Raw genomic sequence first — 19,247 nt, forward strand, 5'->3', positions numbered from 1 at the left:
TCACAACGAACACGACTGTATACACTGTACATGAAAACAACAAATAAAAGTTGTATTTTTTTTATTTGTTGCATTTTTTTTTTAAACAGGACATTTGCATTCATATTATAACTAAGCAGGTATTTCGAGTCATAAAAACAAACAAAAACAAGTGTTTTAAATGTGGGGAAAAGCAACAACGTACACAGATAAATGGACCGCCATGAAGCAACGCTGCATAAATATTGAATCGAATAACTGCTTCTTAGATCAGCACGCTGTAGTAGGAGTATTGTTAACTGCTCTTGCAGCTCGGAACTTGAAGTAACTCACTTGGAAAAGTAAAACTTGGTCTTTGGTGTAAAGAGTTCAGTGACGAAGTCGACTGGGGAGTTAGTTTCGTCGGGGGAAACGAACCGAAGGGTGAGTTTGTAACAAAGGCAGAGAAATTCACCTTAGTGCTCGAGTTAAATACATTTGGAGAAACACCGCATTGGCCATATCATGACAGTACAGACAATATTGGTTCAATACAAATTTGATTTCCATTGAAGACTCTGAGTTTGTGATCAAGGTTTAAAGGTAAAACAAGAAAGTGTTTCAGACCCACGACTGATGAAATACGTCATCGTACACTTCTAAGCTTCCCACTCGAGAGCTGAACAAACAACTACACAAGGATCACATGGAAGTAGCCTCACGTCTTAATGGAGCAAAAGTTTAAATAAGGTCACATGATTGTCATTTTACAATATGTAAACAGAGTCCGAGCAAACCACTTTAACACGACGCCGACGGAGCGTTCCAACATAAATAACTTGACGCAGCTCGTCACACAAACCAGGTCATTCGTGTTCAAAGGTTATTGCAGATCGCTTATCGTTCCAGTAGCGCTGAATGAAAACCGTGCATTGTTTTTTTGCTGTGCAAACATGTCACGCAGAATTCAGGGCGTTGATGAAATCCCCAACCAGCAAACCGCCGAGGCAGCGTTCACGAAAACGGCTTAGTCAAATCCATCAAGATTAAACTAGAACACACTTCTGGTGAGCTCGGACCTGCGTGACAGTATACCGATTAACCGAGTAAATAACATATAACAAAAAAGGGGAGACGGTTTAACTTAAAACTCTTTACATTGAAGATTTTAGAAAACGACTCCAAGATTTCCCTTTGCGAGTCCAAACTGCTTCTTTGTTCCATCGGTCTAAAGTGCTTGTAGAGTCGGCCGGCTGAATGAAATTCCTTTTATTTTTTGTTTTCAAACTTGAAGGAAACGGTAACGAGAACTCCAGCTGTCTGCGTGAGACTACTGTTGCTTGCAGTTCTCCTTCTTGTCTTTGGGCTTGTTGCGTCCTGGTTTGTCCGCCTGCCGCTTGGTGGGCGGGATGAACGTCGGCTCCTCAAAGTCGTTGGACTGCGGCGACGACGGAGGCGACTGGCAGCTTGGACCTGAAACGAAAGAGAAGGAAACCCGTCGTGGTGCCGTCGTTCGTCGCGGTTTCATTTTCACGTTTGAGCGTCACGGCCCCCCCCCCCCCCGCACCTGTTGGGCGGTCTGTGCCTTGCCTCCGGGCCTGGAACGTCGGGTCCAGCTCCTCTGCGATGTTTCGGATGTGCTGGTCTGGTCTGTGGATGCAGGAGGGGGGGGGTGTGGGGGTGAGATGCGTACAGCTGGGTAATAGTACAAACAATAAACAGTGTCATTACGGGAGAGTGGAGACGGGGCTGGGCGGCTGGTTCTCCGGGGAGCAGTCCTCTGTGGGGGAGGGAAGTCCCTCTGAGTCGAGTCTCTCTCGTGGGACCTGAACAAAGGCGCCTTTTATTAGATCGTTTTTTGGAGACTTGAGCACCGACACCAGTTCACGCCGGGCAGAAGAATCCAGAGTGACGTCGATCTCCCAACACACTCACGTGTCTCTCTCTCCCGGCTCGCCTGTCTCGCTGGCTGATCATCGCTCGGTGCTCGCGCCACGACGACGGGCCTTCCAGCTCGCGGGACTGACGCTTCGCCTTGATTTCCTGCTTCTGCATAAAATGCGCAATTTCCTGGGGGAAAAACAAAGCGGGGGGGGGGGGTCATCGCTCTGGTGGAAGCCGCACGGCAGATGGAAACGACAAGCGAGGAGTGGGCTGAGCAGGGATACCTCATCTTGTGCCACTTGTGCCACCCTGAAGTCTCCTTCCGGGTAAGACCTGCTGGGAGACGGGTGAGAGTTCTGCGGAAAAAACATAAGAGCGTAAGCGCAGCTTTGACCCATTCGGGGGGGGGGGGAACGTTCGGGATCAAATGTTTGAGTTGCTCACCTTCCTGAACACGTTTTCCTCTTCCTCCTGCAGCTTGCGGGCCAACTCTTCATCCTCGAGGACCTGCTGCAGCTCCCCCAGGTCCAGGCTCCCGTTGCTCACTTCTGGCTGCAGCGGTGATCCTGGAGGTTACGTTGGACAGGCGATGAACGGAAAAAGAGCGGGAAAACAAATATTCCAGACTGTTTAAACTGGTTTGAAGATCAGAAATGAATTCAGACAAACAGATCGAAAAAAAAAAAGGTTAGAGACAGAAAGCCATTTTGAATCACAGAGAAATCGTAATGTCAAAGGAATCAACACATTACTGAAGGTGATCGTGGAGAAACACACGAGAATGAAAAGCCCAGGCATCTTTCCAGGACAACCGAAACTGTAGATATGAAACAGGAGGACGTAAGAACCCAGAGTCACCGCCGAAGCCCCGATCGGACAACGATTGAGAGAAGACGAGATGTGCAAGAGCAGAGAGGAAGCAGAGAGCAGCCGGAAGTTTCCCCCTCCGCAGGCCGGAACCGGCCGCAGGTCTGAGTGTTACCTGCTGCCGCGTGTCTGGACCTAAACCTGGCGGAGGCGCCGCCGCCGCTGAAGCTCTGGCTGTGCTGCGGGGCTCGCCGATGGGGCCGCGCCGCCCTCCTCTCCACCTCCTGCTCCTCCTCGGAGCTCAACCTTTCTCCTGCGGTCGCGTGCCAGTGCCCGCGTTCACTTGTTGTCCTCCTGACTCTGCGATCGTGAGCCGTCCTCTCGTCGGCGGCGGCGCTGGCGTCGGCGTTCCCGTGCCGTCTCCACCTCCTACTGCCTCGCCTTCCTCCGTCGGCGAGACACTCTCTGGAGTTAATCTCATAAACCTCTCCGGTGTCGCGCCGCCCGTCTTGGTCTTCCCTGTGATCTCTCCCACCGTTTTCTCGGCGTGACAACCTCCTCCTCTCCCCGACGTCTCCATGGAAACTGTGCCTGGTGGCGGCGGCTCTCTGGAAGTCTCTCTGATGCGGCGGGGAGCCGCCGCAGGAGACCTCGCTCCCATGAAGCACCTGGCTGTCTCTGCTTTGAGGCCTTATTTGCAGCGGCGCCTCGCTGCGGCCGAACCTCACGGGCACGCCCCTCTCCCGGAGGATGTGGCCCAGCATCGCCCACACCTGGCTGCTGTCGCTCCGCCGCCTGCGGGAGCTCCCGCTGTCCTCCTGAAAACGAACCCGTCTGTCGGGGTGGTCGCTGCAGCTCCAGGTTCTCGCCAAATCTCTGCTGTGGCGCCGGCTTCTGTCGGGGAGTCTGACGGATTCACTGCGGCTGCTTCGCCTCCTGCACTCAGTCAACGGAGACTCGGGGTCGTGACCTCCGGTCCCGCGCTCGTCCTCGCACTCCTCTCGGTGCCTCCTCTCCCCATCAAGAGTCCGTGGCCTGCGCCTCTGTAGGGCTTCATGTTCATAACGATACTCGTTGCGCTCACCACTTTCCTCCTCTAAGCCTCTAAGCTCATCTGAGTAGCTGCCGCGAGGACAAAGGCTTCTGGGATTCCTCTCTTGTGCCTGATGTGAAGGCGCACGCGGTGGACGAGGCGCCGTTTTGAGTCTCTCACACAGTCTCTGGTAGGAGACGGAGAGCTGCTCGGCGAAAACGGCGTCCGAATCGTCGGAGTTCTCACTCGGGGACTCTCGCAGTTCGACCCTGATTTGCCTAATGGAGTCAGAGTGTCCTTGATTTGACCATGAAGTTGTGTTTTTCGGAGCCGCTACCCCGCTGGGCGAGTGAGTCTGAGGCCCAGTGGAGTCTGCACAGTTTTGTGAGGTGGAACACTGCCACCTGGTGGTGGAAGACGAGCACCGCTCGCGACCGCTGCCGAGTGTGTGCTGATGTTGCCGTGGCAGCTCAGAGTCGCTGGCGGTGTCTTTAGTAATGCCAAACATGCAAACACAAAAAGCAGGGAGGGTGGGTGAGTCTGTTAGTGGACACTACGTGACAAGATGTGGGAACATAGCATTAAAAAATAATAACAGCATGCCAGCAAGAATAACAGCTCATGGCTATACAAGCTAGAAACGTCTTTTGCACATTTATTTCGCAATGAAGAAATAGCACGGATTTTGATGGGAAAACTTGCAAAGCCTCACTCACAAGGAATTATTAAATTCTAAAGTGCTGGAGTGATTTAAAAACATACCACGTGGCTGAAATATGGACGATGACCAACATATCCACCTCAGCCCAGTCCACCGTAGTGGACTACTTTGCATTTCATATTCTCTGCCCTTCATCTATATAGTGGATCACCGGACAGGATTATTTTTTTATTTTTATTAACAGTAACAGTTAATATAAATATTTCAGACACAACTGAGGCTTTGTAATCCATGTAATCCACTGGATTGAGTCCCAGAAATAATGCGTCAAACAAAAAGACAATATGTTACCCACATTAAAACTAAATACAGACACTGCATACAAACACATAATGAACATGAAGACAGTGGAGATGATTTACTGTGTTCATGCTGTTGTGAAATTTTATGAATATGACAGTAAGTGAAGCAGCAAAGCATGTTGAGTTCATTATTTGATGCTCATATTGGTGCTCAGATGCAGGTCGGCGACACCGACAACACTGTAAGTCCTTCAGACACATCTCAACCAACCCCCTCGGTCATTTGCCTTTGAAACCATTTAATTTTAACTTTACCTTCTCCGTGGCCCTCCGACCCCCTGCTCCTCCTCCTGACAATCTGCTCCTCCTCTTCCTGCATCCGTTTAGCCATTTCCTGCGAACACATGGTCACACTGATTAGTAAACATCACAATGAGCAGCGCCCTGTGATAGGAGAAGCGTACAGAAAAATCACTATCAGTTCTCAAACGAGCAAATTCAGTCAAACTGACTATCTGCTGCTCATTCGGTTTGGGAACGACTGCAGCCTGTGATTTACAGTAATCGCATCATAATCCGTTTGTCACTGATGCTGTTATTACAAGAGAACATTTATGATGAACTCACGTCGTAAAAACAAGAGTCGCTCGGTGTAAACATTGAGGTTATGGTACCGGTATAAATCATGAGCCATCACGAGCCAGAATGAGGAAACTGCCATTGTCAGCCTTAAGATGGCAGCATAACACAGGTTCATGAAGTCATTAATGGTTTGTGTTGAGGATTGTCTTGAATTAATTCACATGTCACAGTGTGGACACGACTTCCATCTTCTCTTGAATCTGCTCAACTCCCGTTGATTCATTCTAATAAAAGTATAGCATCAACATTAGAAGACACGACGTGACCAAGAGTCTGGATTTTGTGTTTGTGGGTCCAGAGGAGGCCACACCCGACGAGTTGATTTGGTGCCACTAAGTGGATAACTAGTCCGAGCCGTGATTGGCACAATCGCAACTAGAACAAATAAACTCAGACTGTCATTCGCCGTGGAAAGAATCGGGTCAACGTAACACCTCGTCACTGTGTGTGTGTGTGTGTGTGTGTGTGTGTGTGTGTGTGTGTGTGTGTGTGTGAACGAGTTTCCCAGCAGCGTGTCCCGGAGCTACTTTTCTGAGAGAGGAGGCAAAAACTAATAACGCTCCCCGCAACTCAGCAGATTTCACCAGCGAATTCAAGGAAATATTCCTCTCCCGACTGTTATTCTCGACATAAATCATAACTAAGAGCGAGCGCAGCTCCTTTCGCGTCGCGATCAGGCGGCGTGCGCGAGCCACTTTGCCGGCATCAGCAGACAATTAAGCAGCTTTGCCGTGGCAGGTTCGGCGTGCGGTGCCACGGGGATCTGGCATTTTAAAGTGCACAGCCTGACGCCTTCTGGTCCTTTAATTAAAGACGCGATCTACAGGGAGGCAAATATTTAATCAGCACCTCTGATCAGCCCGTCAATAAAGGCGGTTGGGCTAACGGGTGTGTTAATAGTTCATTATTTGATCCTCACATCAGCGCTCAGATGCAGGTTTTTCACCATTTAGCGCACACTGTAGACACCAGGGTTCAAACCCCCGAACACTAATGGTGATGAATGACCCTCACAGGGCCTCGGACCGCGCCTACACTAAAACAAGGGGCTTCTTTATTGACTGCCTACTTTAAAAAGCAAAGTGTGGCGTGAAGAAAAATATTACGCCGGAGCAGCCGGCTGACACAGCCCGTTCAAGTAAAGGCTCTTTAGTTTATCACCTGGTAATCTGGACTTCATAAACCTGGGTATGGCAGTAAGTCTGGACGACAAGGGGGAGCAGCGTTATCCAGCCTGTCGTCTGCACCGCTACACTGCCGGTGGGAAACTGGCCGTCTGTGGTCACACAGCTTTGACAAAAAGTGCTTTTGAACCCTCAAAAATGTTTAAACCACCAGCAAGGTAACCCCCACGACTGCACTGAGTTCATCCAAGACACAGTGTGTGCTGCCTTATGACTAAAGAGTTTCACAGAAATGCTGTTTTCCCTTCACGGAATTTTTTTTGATTTCTATTAGTTAACAGCCAAATTGTGGGTTTGTTGTTGTTTTTTTTTTTGGGGGGGGGCGCTTGTAAAAAGGTACAGAGACTTTTTGATGATTTTTCTTTGTGGACGTACGTGGAAAGAAACAAAAAAAACCAAGAGGAGACACGATTGATGAAAACCATCTGTTTGGCCTGTTATGTTCGGACTGCATGATTAATTGTCGTGTGTATTTACAACACTTTGAGAAAAACGACGGTCTGGACAACTACCAGGATATTATTAGGATATTGATCAATTTGTAAGTTAACTTATATGTTTACAATTAAAACAAGATGTCGAGTCTCGGGCCAAATTGCTGTTTTGTGAGACTTTGTTGTTGACTATGTGAACAAGATTTCCATCAATTGCAACTTTAAATGCTATTAATAAACCTGTAGAGTGTTCGAAAAAAATGAAAAAGTGCCTGTTAAAATGTTCCGTTTCATTGTGACATCCTATATACGTGACGCTTATTGGCCATGCTGGTAGTACAACTTCTGGCATAGTAATCTGGTTTCGAGAGAACATTTGATGTGTACAGGAAGTGTGGCAAACTGCTCAGATCAGATCATACTTTTGAAGTCATTCAGCTTGGATTCACATTAATGCTATTTGGGGACCCGGAAACAAAGTTAATGCTCTCATGAGCCGAATTATAAACAGACCGATTTATTTTGACATCTTTGCTCTAGAATTGTTGGGGGGGAAAAAAAAACTTCCAATACCTTGCATTCATTAAACATTAGTGTGTTTTTTTGACTTTTACAAATATGTGACATGCAAGTGAATGCAGGCTAAACCTGCAGCTGCCAAATAGCAGCAGGGACGGGATAAGAACACAAAAGGATATTTTCATCAAGTGTTAACTTTATGGCGAGCTCTTGGATAAACAACTGCGCGAAATAAGAATATTTAAAACCGTGTCCATTGTGCACACTCTCTTAAGTCCTAAACACACGTCAGTGAGCTCTGGACAAACAGGATGATGGTTCATGTCAAGCAGAGAAATAGCTCGAGTTATCACGCCGACCGCTTCTTCAACAGCTGACTCTGCTGCTGCAAGGCAACGGTGGAATCACCAGAAGCCCAGAGCAGCACTTTCCTCAATCCGCCATTTATTAACGACTCGGTGAGTCCGGAGAGACGTGAACCACGTGATGCTCCCCGAACTGCTGGTAACGGCCAGGTGATTAAATGATATACAAGCGTGTCCTGAGTTTATTGTGCTCCCTTTTCTTTAAATCACTCTTACAAGCAGAAGTTTTCAGTTAATTATACGTTCACATGTGTTTTACTCTTTCTTACTCTCTGCAGATAATAATGAATCGACGTTTCATCTCAATTATAATATCTTGTTGGACATTAATTCTTTTGTCAGCACAGTCTAATCTTCCAAATCTAAAAGAGGCGGCTCACGTTGACGAGACCTATTCAGTTAAATAACGGTTAGAAAAATACCTTCAGAGCTCCTCAGACTTGGTGTCATTTAAGGTAATACTTTCCAACAAAGTTAAAGTCCTCGGTACAGCGTCTTGTTCTGCTCTGTTTACTGCCGGCAACGCGAGACCCACAGGAAAGGATTTGTTCCTCCTTCAGGAGCAAATCCCTCAAATATTTCAGTTTACAAACTGAGTCGCTTCGATATCAGCAAACACACTCAGCCATAAGCACAGTGAAACACCTTGAAGATTTTCAATTATCAACTCACAGAAAAACACATTACTTTCATCCAAAGTCATTTCTGCAACAAGTCAGGTCAACTTGGGATCATTTCTTTTTTTTGTCGTCTTTTTTTGGGGGGGTAACTTCCAACTGACCTGTCTCATCCGTTTTTGTTTTTTTTATGAATTTGGGTCAATGCCTGTTGGCACAGGATCACAAGCCTGTCCGTTAGCCTAAATGATCATTGGATCATGTTCATATTGTCGAATGTGGCTAATAGGGGTGCGAGTGCCAGATAGAAAGCACAGCAGAGTGATTATGGGCTCAGTCAACAGTTTCAACCGACAGTCCTCGTGATTGTTGAGCACAATAAGAGAGGATGATGCATTTTGGCTCTGTAGTATTCCTGCAGTCTGGCGATACGGTGATCGTCGGGAACGGAGAAGCACGTGAAAGGCTCACCTCGTCGTGTTGCTCTCTCCTCCACGCCTCCTCAGCACGTCGCCGAATCTCCTCCTGAATCACACGGGCATACTCGAAGTCCTCCTCCTCTCTGCAGACCAGTCGGGGCAAAGCATTACTTCTTCTCCGTACAGTTTTAGGAATAGAGAGGAAAACAGATCTCAAGAGAGAACAGCAGCCTCGGGGGGGGGGGGGGGGGGGGGGTTCGTTTAAACCTTAAAGGATTCCTGGCAGAGGAGTGTGAGCTGTGCTTTTGTGGGGTAAAGGGTCCCGTACATTTGCCTGGAAGTGTGTCTGAGGCTGGCTGTGTGCTGGGCTCGCTGCTCCTCTTCCTCATCCTGCAGCTTCTTGGCGACACGGATGTCGTTCTGCACGAGCTGATTCTTCTGGATGTTGGTGGTGTAGTAATGTTCAACTAGAGTAGAGAAGAAAAAAACCCCCCACAGAATTAAATATCCATGTCTGAACTACCGGTTAGTGACGAGTAACTCCACACATGCGGTATCGTTCATTTCACGACTCTGGGCAACAGGTCTGATGTGCCTTTCTTAGTAATTCTATGAATGTGAGTGGTGGTAGTGACACTGGGCTGCATTATAACAACATTTATTTGAGCAATAGTTCACCTAATGCTTTACAGTAAACGTACTTCCTCAGATAAGTGACCAAAAAAAAATCGCAAAATACAATGTTTTAACATCAAGTATCCCAATTTTCAGACATTTGTGAAGCTTATTGTCAACTGAACAGCCGGTGGATGGACTTCATACTTACTCTCCTGCTCCTGCAGGTTGTGTGCCAACACTCCGTCCTCCAGCACAGCAAAACACTGGCGCACTGAAACAATACGCGACAGGAGCATTTACAAACAGTCCCCGAGTGTTCGAAAAACAAGAGGAGGAAGACACAAGTGTTTAACATTGTGAGGAGAGATCTCTGAGAGTGGACTGTTCCCGAAAACCACTGGAAAATGAAATCAGTTTTGACTGGCGCCCTGTTGGAATGGAAACAGTTGGATTTGAGTGTTCTGTGTGATGAGGGCTATTTATATGACAAAGGCAGAGGAGAGCCCTCCTAAAAACATGAAATAAACAGCATGGATTTAAATTCTAGGGATCTAAACGGGTCGTTTAGAGTCTTCAACATAACAGCAGTAACAATATTTCAAAGCAACGTGCACAAGGCCAAAATTAGCGACCCCACCTGAAGTCGGTGAGTTTAATAAAAGAGCGGCGGGTCCGCCTCAAAGACATAAACTACTGTATGTACATGCAAAGATACACAAGATTAATGTGTGTATAAAGGAGAAAACTCAAATCTGTTGTCAGAGAGGATCTTGAGGGGTAAATACATATCCTTATTCTCCTGAAGTTCTCAATTGAACTCCAAAAAGGAGCGTGTAAAGTTTAGGAGGGAGCGCCCGTAAACATTTACACTGTGAAGTCGGAGCAGATGGAACTAATGCACCGACTATATAGAGTGAAATCTTTTAAAGCAGCCGTGAATCCAAAAAGCTTTCACTTCCAACTTGTTGTTTTCTGCCTGGCGCTGCATATCTGAGACAAACTGCTGAACAGATCCTTCCTTATCCTATGATCCCATTGTCTGGCTTCCAGCTGCGTCATATGGCAACAATACATATCAGTTTCAAGCCATTAACACTCTGGGAGACAAAGACAAGGGCAATAATATGGACAAAAACAAGAAGTATTCATGAAACTATGGAAAAATTCTCAGTTTTGCTGAATTCGCTGATCGGAACGTTAAACTTAATGTTTTTTTAACATTGGAGTTGCTTGACGTTGATCTATAAACACGTTGAGAGTTCACAGCAGCTGTTAAAGAGCCACGATCGTCTGGGTCTGCTGCAGCACGAGTGTTTGAAGGTCTGTCAAACAGACCTCAAGAACAAGATAAACACAGAGGGGCAGCCCCCACTGTGCCAAAGACGTTTTCTCTGCTTTCCTCCATTTCTGCAAACAAAAAAATCACTCTGAATGTCTGACCGATTGTGGTCCATGAGCCCAGAATGGCCACGTCTTCCCACACGGGAGGTTTTGAAACGCCGGGACAGTGACAGACGACAGTGTTTAAATGAGATTTGACTCCGTGCTGAAGAGCCTCCATACTGACCCGCAGACAGAGCCAGTTAAAAACACCTGTCGCCCCGTTAATCCAACACTGAGCCCATCAGATCAGGCTCCGCCACACCTGTGGAGCCAGAGACGTTTCCATCCAGGAATCTAACGGGCGACAATTCATTTTGTGACGTGACGGCGAAATAAATACAAGCGAAAAAAAGGAATATTATGTTAATTTTACAATTAGAATTTCACTTATTCCTTCATCACATAATTATACTGTGTTTAAAGTTTGTTGTCACTTTAAATTAATGGATAATGTACTTTTACCTGATTGATGTGTTCCTCAGTTCACTAAAGACATTTCATTTAACTAAAAGCTTTAATAATGGGCAAGATTAGATCGTAAATAAATAAATTCATGCATATTCAAACAGGCTAATCAATTCATTTAAAGATTTCAGCATCGTGGTTATTAAATTGGCTACAGAGTTGATGTATATTACAAAACAGGACGCTCTGAAATGCTTGTAAATACCACTATAATGGTTTAAACTGGAAGAGTGAGTTAGCTCACCTAAAGTGTGAGTGCACTTTTTAACTCTTTACGCCAAAAGGCATAGAGATATACTACTCAGTATCGACTCAGGAGGGTTGAATTCAGTGCTGAAGCGGCACTGAATGGAGCCGGAGATCAAATGGGAGGCCTCGGGATTCATTATGCGAGTGATAAATAGAGCTCAGTCTGCAGCGCAGATGTGACCATCTGCATGGCTGAAAGGAAGCAAATAAAATATCAAGTGTGTGACCTACTGCTGGGCTTGAAAACGTCTCATTGTGTATGCGCCTCAATAAAAAACAAACAACTCCTTTCACACTTATCGAAATTTATAGTCCTCCTCACTTACAATTTGCTGCACTGAGCCGCTGACGTATTTTTATGCACTTTTTTTGTAAACTAATTTCAATGCCGAGATTTGAAACAGGCAACCTACTTATTATCCCGAAGTGCCACCAGGAGGGACACGAGTCTACTAAAAGCACAACATTAGTCATAATTTAAATTACTTTATTTTAGTTTAAAAAAAAAAAGTCATTCATGTCGGTGCCATCAAAGTGCTTTTCAAGGGATTACCTATGTGATAAGACAATAAAAAGCCAAGGAAACCGGAGATATGCGGCCAGAGTTTAAAAAAAAATGCATTTAACAAATAGACTTGGAGTGATCACACAGGATTCAAACGCCTCTCGGAAAACAGATAAACAAGATGAATGGCATCGCGGAATAGCTTCTCTGATTTTATAAGCACAAGTGAGAAAACATCCTCCGTGTAAAGAATCGGTCAACAGGGAAGTGAAACTTTGCTGTGGTGCAATTTTGTCAAAGGCTATTTAAAAAAAGAAGAAAAAAAAAAAGAAAAAGGTTCTCGCTCTGAATAAGTGTCTCGGGGTTATATTTCAGTCTGCTGAAGCTCGACTCTCTCAAGACTTCATGGAAATCGCTCAGACAGCACTAAGCCCCGACAGAGTCTGTTTACACCATAAATGAACCCGGAACACCGAGAGTTGCCCCCCCGACGTCCAACGGGGGGGGGGGGGGCGCTTTACCACTTACACCTGTTGTGGAGATTAAGAGACTATCCGCTAAATGGATCTCCGACCTGTCCTTATGGGTCCAGTCTGTCAATGAGGACGGATTAAAGAGGAGGCCTGGTTTTTATCCCGCGGGACAAACTAGCAGCTCTGAAGAGTTTTTACCCTCCCGTGTCTCACGCAGGAAGAAGAGCCAGAGAAGGAGCAGAGAGGAAAACATGGGAGGAAATGACAGACTCGCCTCGTGTGTGTGTGTGTGTGTATGTGTGTGTGCGGGTGTGTCTGAATTGCGGGTTAACTCGTTTTCCAAGCTTCTTTAAAGTATGGTCACATTTCCCTTGAAGAGCAGGGAGAAGGAGACTGTGTTATTATGACTGCTAAACAGGTTTTGCGAGGCCTTCATGGACGGCAGTAAAAAAAAAAAAAAAAAACAGATGTCCAGTGCGTCTCCAGCCTCTCCGACTGTAAGCTTCTTAATGAGGAGCATGAACGTGCTCGTGTGTGTTTTCTAAGAGGATATTAAATCAAAACATCCAGCAGGGAACACGGTTTGGAGGAAGCGAAGAGCCAGCGAGGGGTTTCGTGTGAAAAAACAAAACAAAACAAAACAAAAAAACCCTACAAAGTTTTCTTTAAAAACGAACTTTTCTGGAGAGGATGGAACTTTTTGTGCCGACTGTCGCCAGGAAAAAGGACATTACACGAATGGAAAGTATGATCTGCACAATCTTAAAAGGGAAAAACAGGCAAAGGAAAGTCAGTTCTCTGGTGCAGCGTCGTTCATCTGTGACCTTTTCGAAAGTGATTGTGTGTACTCGTTGTTTTAGTACAACAGAAAAAAAAAACATTGAAGAACTGTCATTCAGTCACGGAACTATAGAATTATGTCAAGCATCCAGCGCCGACGGAGCAGCCGGAGTCGCAGATGTTCCTCTTCTCGTCTCCGCGGCTCCTCGGGCCGCGGCGTCGGCAAGAATCTGCCAAACAAAGAAACTGGCGAAAGGAGAAAATGACAAGGGTTCTATTTTCAGCCAAAATCCCTCACACGCCGCCCACACACTCGCTCGCTCCCTCTCCTTCTCTTCCTCCTCCTCACTGCATTTTCCTTTTCTTCCCCTCTTTTTTTTTTTTATAGCGCAAAAATTTGATCGTGAAGAGCCCGACCGTCCCACGTTGCGCACTCAGAAGTGGGCCAGGCGGCTCACGAAACTGGACCAGGTTGCCATGGAGATCAGAAAGAGGTGAAGGGTAACGGGACTGGGTCAGTTGGTGAGAGTGAAATTAGGGAGCGAGGGGGTGGAATTCCTCCGGGAGCTGCATCCCCCCACCCCCACCCCCACCCCCCGACACGTCAGGCTATATCAGGAGCAGCCAGCGCCCGGACCAAACAGGAACTGATAAAAAAAAAAAAAAGAGGGCAGCGAAGACAAAGAAGGTTCCCTCAGCTGAGATTCACGGAGGCCGAGGAAAGCGAAGGTGAAAGAGGGGAGACGGGGGAACTCCGGAGCATAAACGTGCGTCGGACGGACGCGGACGGCCTCCGCACGCCAAGCCAAGTCTGACAAATCAGACTGAAAGTTGATGGAAAACACTTTACACTAACCAGACAGCCGATTTACATACGAGCATTGTCTCTCTGACAGCTTTATGGATGTTGTCGCCGGCTTTGTTTGTGCGCTGGCCTTCGCTCGATAAAGCATGAAAATGCAAAGCTGCACAGAGTGGCCTTTGTGTGTGTGTGTGTGTGTGTGTGTGTGTGTGTGTGTGTGTGTGTGTGTGGTGCGGTGCTGAATTATCTCCCCAGATAAAAAGGCACGCAGGCCTATTTCTGTCTACTTCATTAGTGTGGACATGCCAAAGACTGAGTCAACGCTCTACATCCAGGGTGCAGCTGAGAAATTCCTAACCTGTGAATGTTTATCGTACTCCTATATAATTGGATCAAATGTTTTCAGAACAACAAACACTGAAGTGTTGCATTTAAAAAAAAAAAAAGCTCTTTACTGCTGTAGTTTGTTGATTCATTTGCAAAAAAAAAAAAACCCAAGTACCAGGGTTAATGTCGATAAATATCGAAGGGAAAAGAAGAAATGGCAGAATTAACTATTTTTAAAAGGTTAATTAATTGACAGCCTGAATAATTTCATACCTGGTGGCCACAGCGCAGAAGTCAGAATCACACAATTCAAGGAAAAATAACCTGAAACAACTAATTTCACAAACTGCTCTTCTCCTAAAACAGCACATGTGATGGGGAGAAGGAATAAAACCCCACGCAGGGCCCAAGCACAGCCGTCTGTAAACATGAGAAGGAGCACGATTACTCTGAGTTTCTAACTTCAAACCAAGTTTGTCATTTGTTGGGTGAATCTATTTTAAGCAAAAACCTGAGCTGTACTCTGTTTTACAAGATTGTAATAGATTTGTTCCGTTGCTGTTATTCACAAGAATAAATCCCAAAGCACAAATATATTAAAATCATTTACTTATGTTTGTATTTATCATATCATTATCGCAATAGTCAGCGTTGTTGCATCACCGAGTCTGGGTTTGGAAGGTTTAGAGGGCTTCCTGTCTGGAGTCTGCATGTTGTCCATGAGCGTTCGGAGCTTTTCATGCAGTTTTCCTCCCACGTCCGGTTAATGTGTGTAAAATCAAATATTTGGAATTACATTTCAAAGAAGCGGAATCTGAGCGAGGTACACTCAAATGCCAGTTTGTTATGCTCAATTAGGGATAATATTACAATTACTTTCGGCAAATAACGTGTTGCATGAATTCGGATTGAAGGGAGGCGATATATATATATAAAATAAAGTTTTGCATCATCAAACATGTATGCAAGCACATATTTTACAATAAACGTCTTCATCCATTTGGACACCAGCTGTTTTCCCACAAGTTACTCCAAGTTCTCTCATCCCTCGCCTCGGTTGTAAGACCGAGTATAAAACAATAGCCTCACGACCTCACGCTGCTTTCACCTGGAGTAAATGCTTCCTGTATGGCGGGACTCCTGGAGTGTCGCGCTGTGGTGAAGCTACTCTGAACAAAGAGAAGCGTCTGTCCTCGTGTGGATAATTCATCCTTCAATAGCTTCAACTGCGACCAGAAGAACTCAGTTCAAGACTGCATTTCTAACTTCTGGCGCGACATCATCTGCTGCATGGAGCCAAAACCTAAAAAAAAAAAAAAAAGCGCATCGTATCGGATATGGAAACGAAATTCCGCTGCCGGTTATCATGGTAGAGGGACGATAAGACAAAGCCGTCTCGTCTCTCACGTGGACGAGTCAAGTTCTGAGCTTCCGCAGTGTTGAAGTGTCCATGAAAACACTTAATCCCCCCCCCCCCTCCCGGCTCCACTTCCACCGCTCCGTCGCTCACCCCGATCTCTGACCCGTCTGTGAACGGAGCTAAACAAAAACAGCTTTTTCTCCAGCACTCGCCACAAACCGTGGCTCCTTCTCCACACGCATTTCTTCCACACTGCCGTGGTTTCAACGCTCTGTCGATGCAGAGGCTGGCTGTGTGTGTGTGTGTGTGTGTGTGTGTGTGTGTGTGTGTGTGTGTGTGTGTGTGTGTGTGTACCCTCTTGCACACGTGGAAGGTTGGACTGGTCAATCTCCAGCTCTGCCATCGCTGCCCCCTTGAGCTGTCACTGCCTCATGGTGAAACAGAAGAACCTGATAACAGGAAAGAAAGAGGCTCTGTGTCAGTTGTGAGCTGGTAAAAAAAAAAAAAAAAAATTGGCACAAAGAAGCGAAAACACCACTAAATACACATTCTGTTACACATCTGCAATGCAGCAGGACGTCGTCTCCCATCACTTACAGTGAAACTGCAGGTTTATTTAGTCGTGTCGGCATTCTGAGAGCAGGACACGTTGCACAGATCCAAGGATTAAGATCTCGTATGTTAAAAAGCCTAATGTGTTTGTGTAACATCGAGATGGGAAACTTGGATGATTCTGAGAGCCACAAATATTTTCCCTCAGACCCACATGGAGCCGAACACTGACCAAGCAGATATAGTACAAGGACATGGAGAGTTTATGGCTCACTCATGTCTGAAAATGTCAACTTTAATGCTTCATTTATGACTAATGTACAAGTTCAAATGTGAATAAATTAACTTTCCTCCTCATATTGGGGATGCAGATGAGTTTGATCTGATACAAACATTATTGTTTGTAAGTATTGTTATTACGGGCAGTGCTGCACATGCATTCCCAAGTATCTTTTTAGTGTTATTTCATGAATGATTGTTTCCTGAGAGGAATTGCAAAGAGGACTACTGAAAAAGTTTCAGACTTCACACCAGGGTACAATTTGTTGGGTGGATTTAAGGGATGTAATCATAGTTACACGACCGTTCATTTCCAGATTATAGAGATTAAAAAAAAAAGATTGATTGAAACACGTCATATATTTGTAAGTCTATGAAAGCCACATCGCAACCTTTTTATTGCCTTCAATGTGTTTTACATTATGTTTATAGTTAGAGAAGCTCAAATGAAGTCGGAAGCTTTGTTTCGAAAAAAGTTTCCAGCACTTTTGCACTTTATTTTGGCAGGTTTGTGATAGCTTATGGGGAAAACGACCATAGAATACCAAAAGTGCTACTTTTTTTTTGCCTGCAATAGTTTTTATTTTATTCATGTTTTAGAGAGATATCAGCTTTTCTCATTAAAAAAAAAAGTCTCATTTGTGATGAATTGACATAACTTGAGTTGAAACTTTCGCGCAAATTGAACCGTGACGTAAAAGACTCGAAAGATATTGAGATAGCAGAGAGAGAACGTGGGGCTTAATGAAGTACATTCCAGTTAAATAGTATAAATTAAAAAAAAAAAAAAAAATATATATATATATATATATATTTTATTTTTTATTTTTTTTTTGGGTGCTGAGCTGACTGGCAGCTGAATGCTTCCTTCCAGGCACGAACAGAGCTCCTATTATCATCCAATAAAAGGCTTCAGTGTGAGCAGAAATACAGCAGAAAGAGTCCAGAATAAGAGTGAACACAGCCTACCTGTTCCCCTCACGGACACCGTTCAACAAGTCTGCCAGCGAACATCATGACAACAAAGTGGCTCCGCTCCTCCCCTCTTCTTCAAAATGTCTCCAGCACCGCAGCGGCTCAACGGCTCCGACTCGACCCGGAATCCAGCAGCGAGCCTCGGCCAGCGGTCCGGACAAAGACCCGGGGGACCCGAGAACCGAGGACCCGGGAGACGTGACGGAAAACCAACCGCCTGGCGGAGGACAAACTTATCCTCTCTCTCTCTCTCTCTCTCTCTCTCTCTCTCTCTCTCTCTCTCTCTCTCTCTCTCTCTCTCTCTCTCTCTCTCTCTCTCTCTCTCTCTCTCTCTCTCTCTCTCTCCCTCTCTCTCTCTCTCGCTCTCTCGTGGGCGGAAGAACGGATGATGCCTTCAGGTGCTCCTGAAAACTCCCACTCAACTCAGGCAAGAGAACAAAATAAAAATAAATAAAGTAAATACAAACAAAAACATAACAAAAAATCACGACCTCCAATGAATGCATCTTACGCCAACTAAAATACCCCCCCCCCCCCCCGAGATCATTTCACGTTCACACATTTGAGCTCAGTGCGAAATAAAGATTAATGATAAACTCGGGTCAAAAGTCGTTTCAGGCGATAAACTGCATGAGAGCTGTGGAGGAGTAAACTCAGTCTTTTGCCTTCACACAGTGGAGTCAGTTACTCACAATAAATCAGTTATACAACAACAACACAGCTTGAGGTGAGAGCGCCTCTCCATATTTAAAAGTTCCATTATTCCAACATCCCGTGAAGGCAACACTCAATGAGCCAGACGTTCCAGTCTAATTTGTAAAGTTGTGAATACTTTACTTTAATTGGTATAAACGGTGTCTTGTAGTTTGCACGCAACATGTAAAAGGTAACAAAGGGAAGTGGTAAGTAAAAGACTGCTGGGGGACTCATATGGACATTAAACTATTTTCATTAGCACATCAATTCATATCTTCAATGTTTATATTTTTCATTTTTATTCATGAACTTTCGAATTTTTCAATTCAATGTTATTTAACGACCTTTTTTTCCTCTGAAATGTGCCACATAGATGAATAGTATCTTTAACTACTTCAGATGCAAAGGCTCAAAAAAGTTGTTGTACGAGCGACATAGTCTTTAAATGTTAAGAACTTTTAAGATTATAAGTTCGCACAAGTCTGCAAAAGTTTGTATTGTCACATTTTACATAAACGTTGTCGTCACAGCCAACTACTTCAGATTCAATATTCTATCTGTTTTGGAATTCTTGATACAGTTTTAATAGAGCCCATCTGTACAGCGATTAACAAGTCTGTCTGAAAACACACAACTTATTCCCCTCAGAGCAACTTGCATGACTTTCCTGCAGAAGCTTTTTGCTGATGATGTGTAAAAAGTAGCCTGGCCTGCAGTTTTCAGGCTCTCAACACGCGAGGGCGCCCTCTGCTGTCTGTGTTTATGTCAACGAGGGCACAGAGCAGCAACTGTCATTAAGTCGAAGAAGAAAACCTGCCCGGTCACATTGCTGGAAATGATGACGCAGCAAGCTGGTTTCTCATGCCTGCTTGTGCTTCACTTGGTGGCTGTGATTTGTTATTTAGATTTTGTCAAGAGATTGGTGTCAGAAGTCATTGAGGTTTCATTGAGGAGATCA

The 19,247-nt window shown here is 45.3% G+C and overlaps 1 protein-coding gene across 1 annotated transcript; it reads right to left on the minus strand.

Moving 5' to 3' along the window:
- Positions 1-46: 46 nt before the first annotated feature.
- ccdc187 (coiled-coil domain containing 187) lies at positions 47-17,831 on the minus strand. The gene is made up of 12 exons (XM_080496373.1): positions 17,588-17,831; positions 16,142-16,236; positions 9,652-9,714; positions 9,154-9,292; positions 8,878-8,968; positions 4,961-5,039; positions 2,287-2,408; positions 2,127-2,198; positions 1,894-2,028; positions 1,690-1,784; positions 1,526-1,608; positions 47-1,431 (listed from the first exon to the last, which is right to left on the minus strand). Exons 2-12 carry the CDS (start codon positions 16,188-16,190, stop codon positions 1,289-1,291), a joined length of 1,071 nt encoding a protein of 356 aa, XP_080352499.1. The 5' UTR covers positions 16,191-16,236; positions 17,588-17,831; the 3' UTR covers positions 47-1,288.
- Positions 17,832-19,247: the final 1,416 nt, after the last annotated feature.

This window comes from Blennius ocellaris (genome assembly GCF_963422515.1).
Source record: "Blennius ocellaris genome assembly, chromosome: 5".
NCBI lineage: Eukaryota > Metazoa > Chordata > Actinopteri > Blenniiformes > Blenniidae > Blennius > Blennius ocellaris.

Bases quoted from the DNA above. Each gene is read 5' to 3' on its own strand.
- ccdc187 (XM_080496373.1), bottom strand. From the start codon at position 16,190: ATGGCAGAGCTGGAGATTGACCAGTCCAACCTTCCACGTGTGCAAGAG. The intron at 8,969-9,153 runs GTACGGGACCCT...ACTGGTCTGCAG, and splicing joins AGACACACTTCCAGGCAAAT to AGAGGAGGAGGACTTCGAGT. The intron at 5,040-8,877 runs GTGAGCCTTTCA...ATGTGTTCGCAG, and splicing joins GGAGAGAGCAACACGACGAG to GAAATGGCTAAACGGATGCA.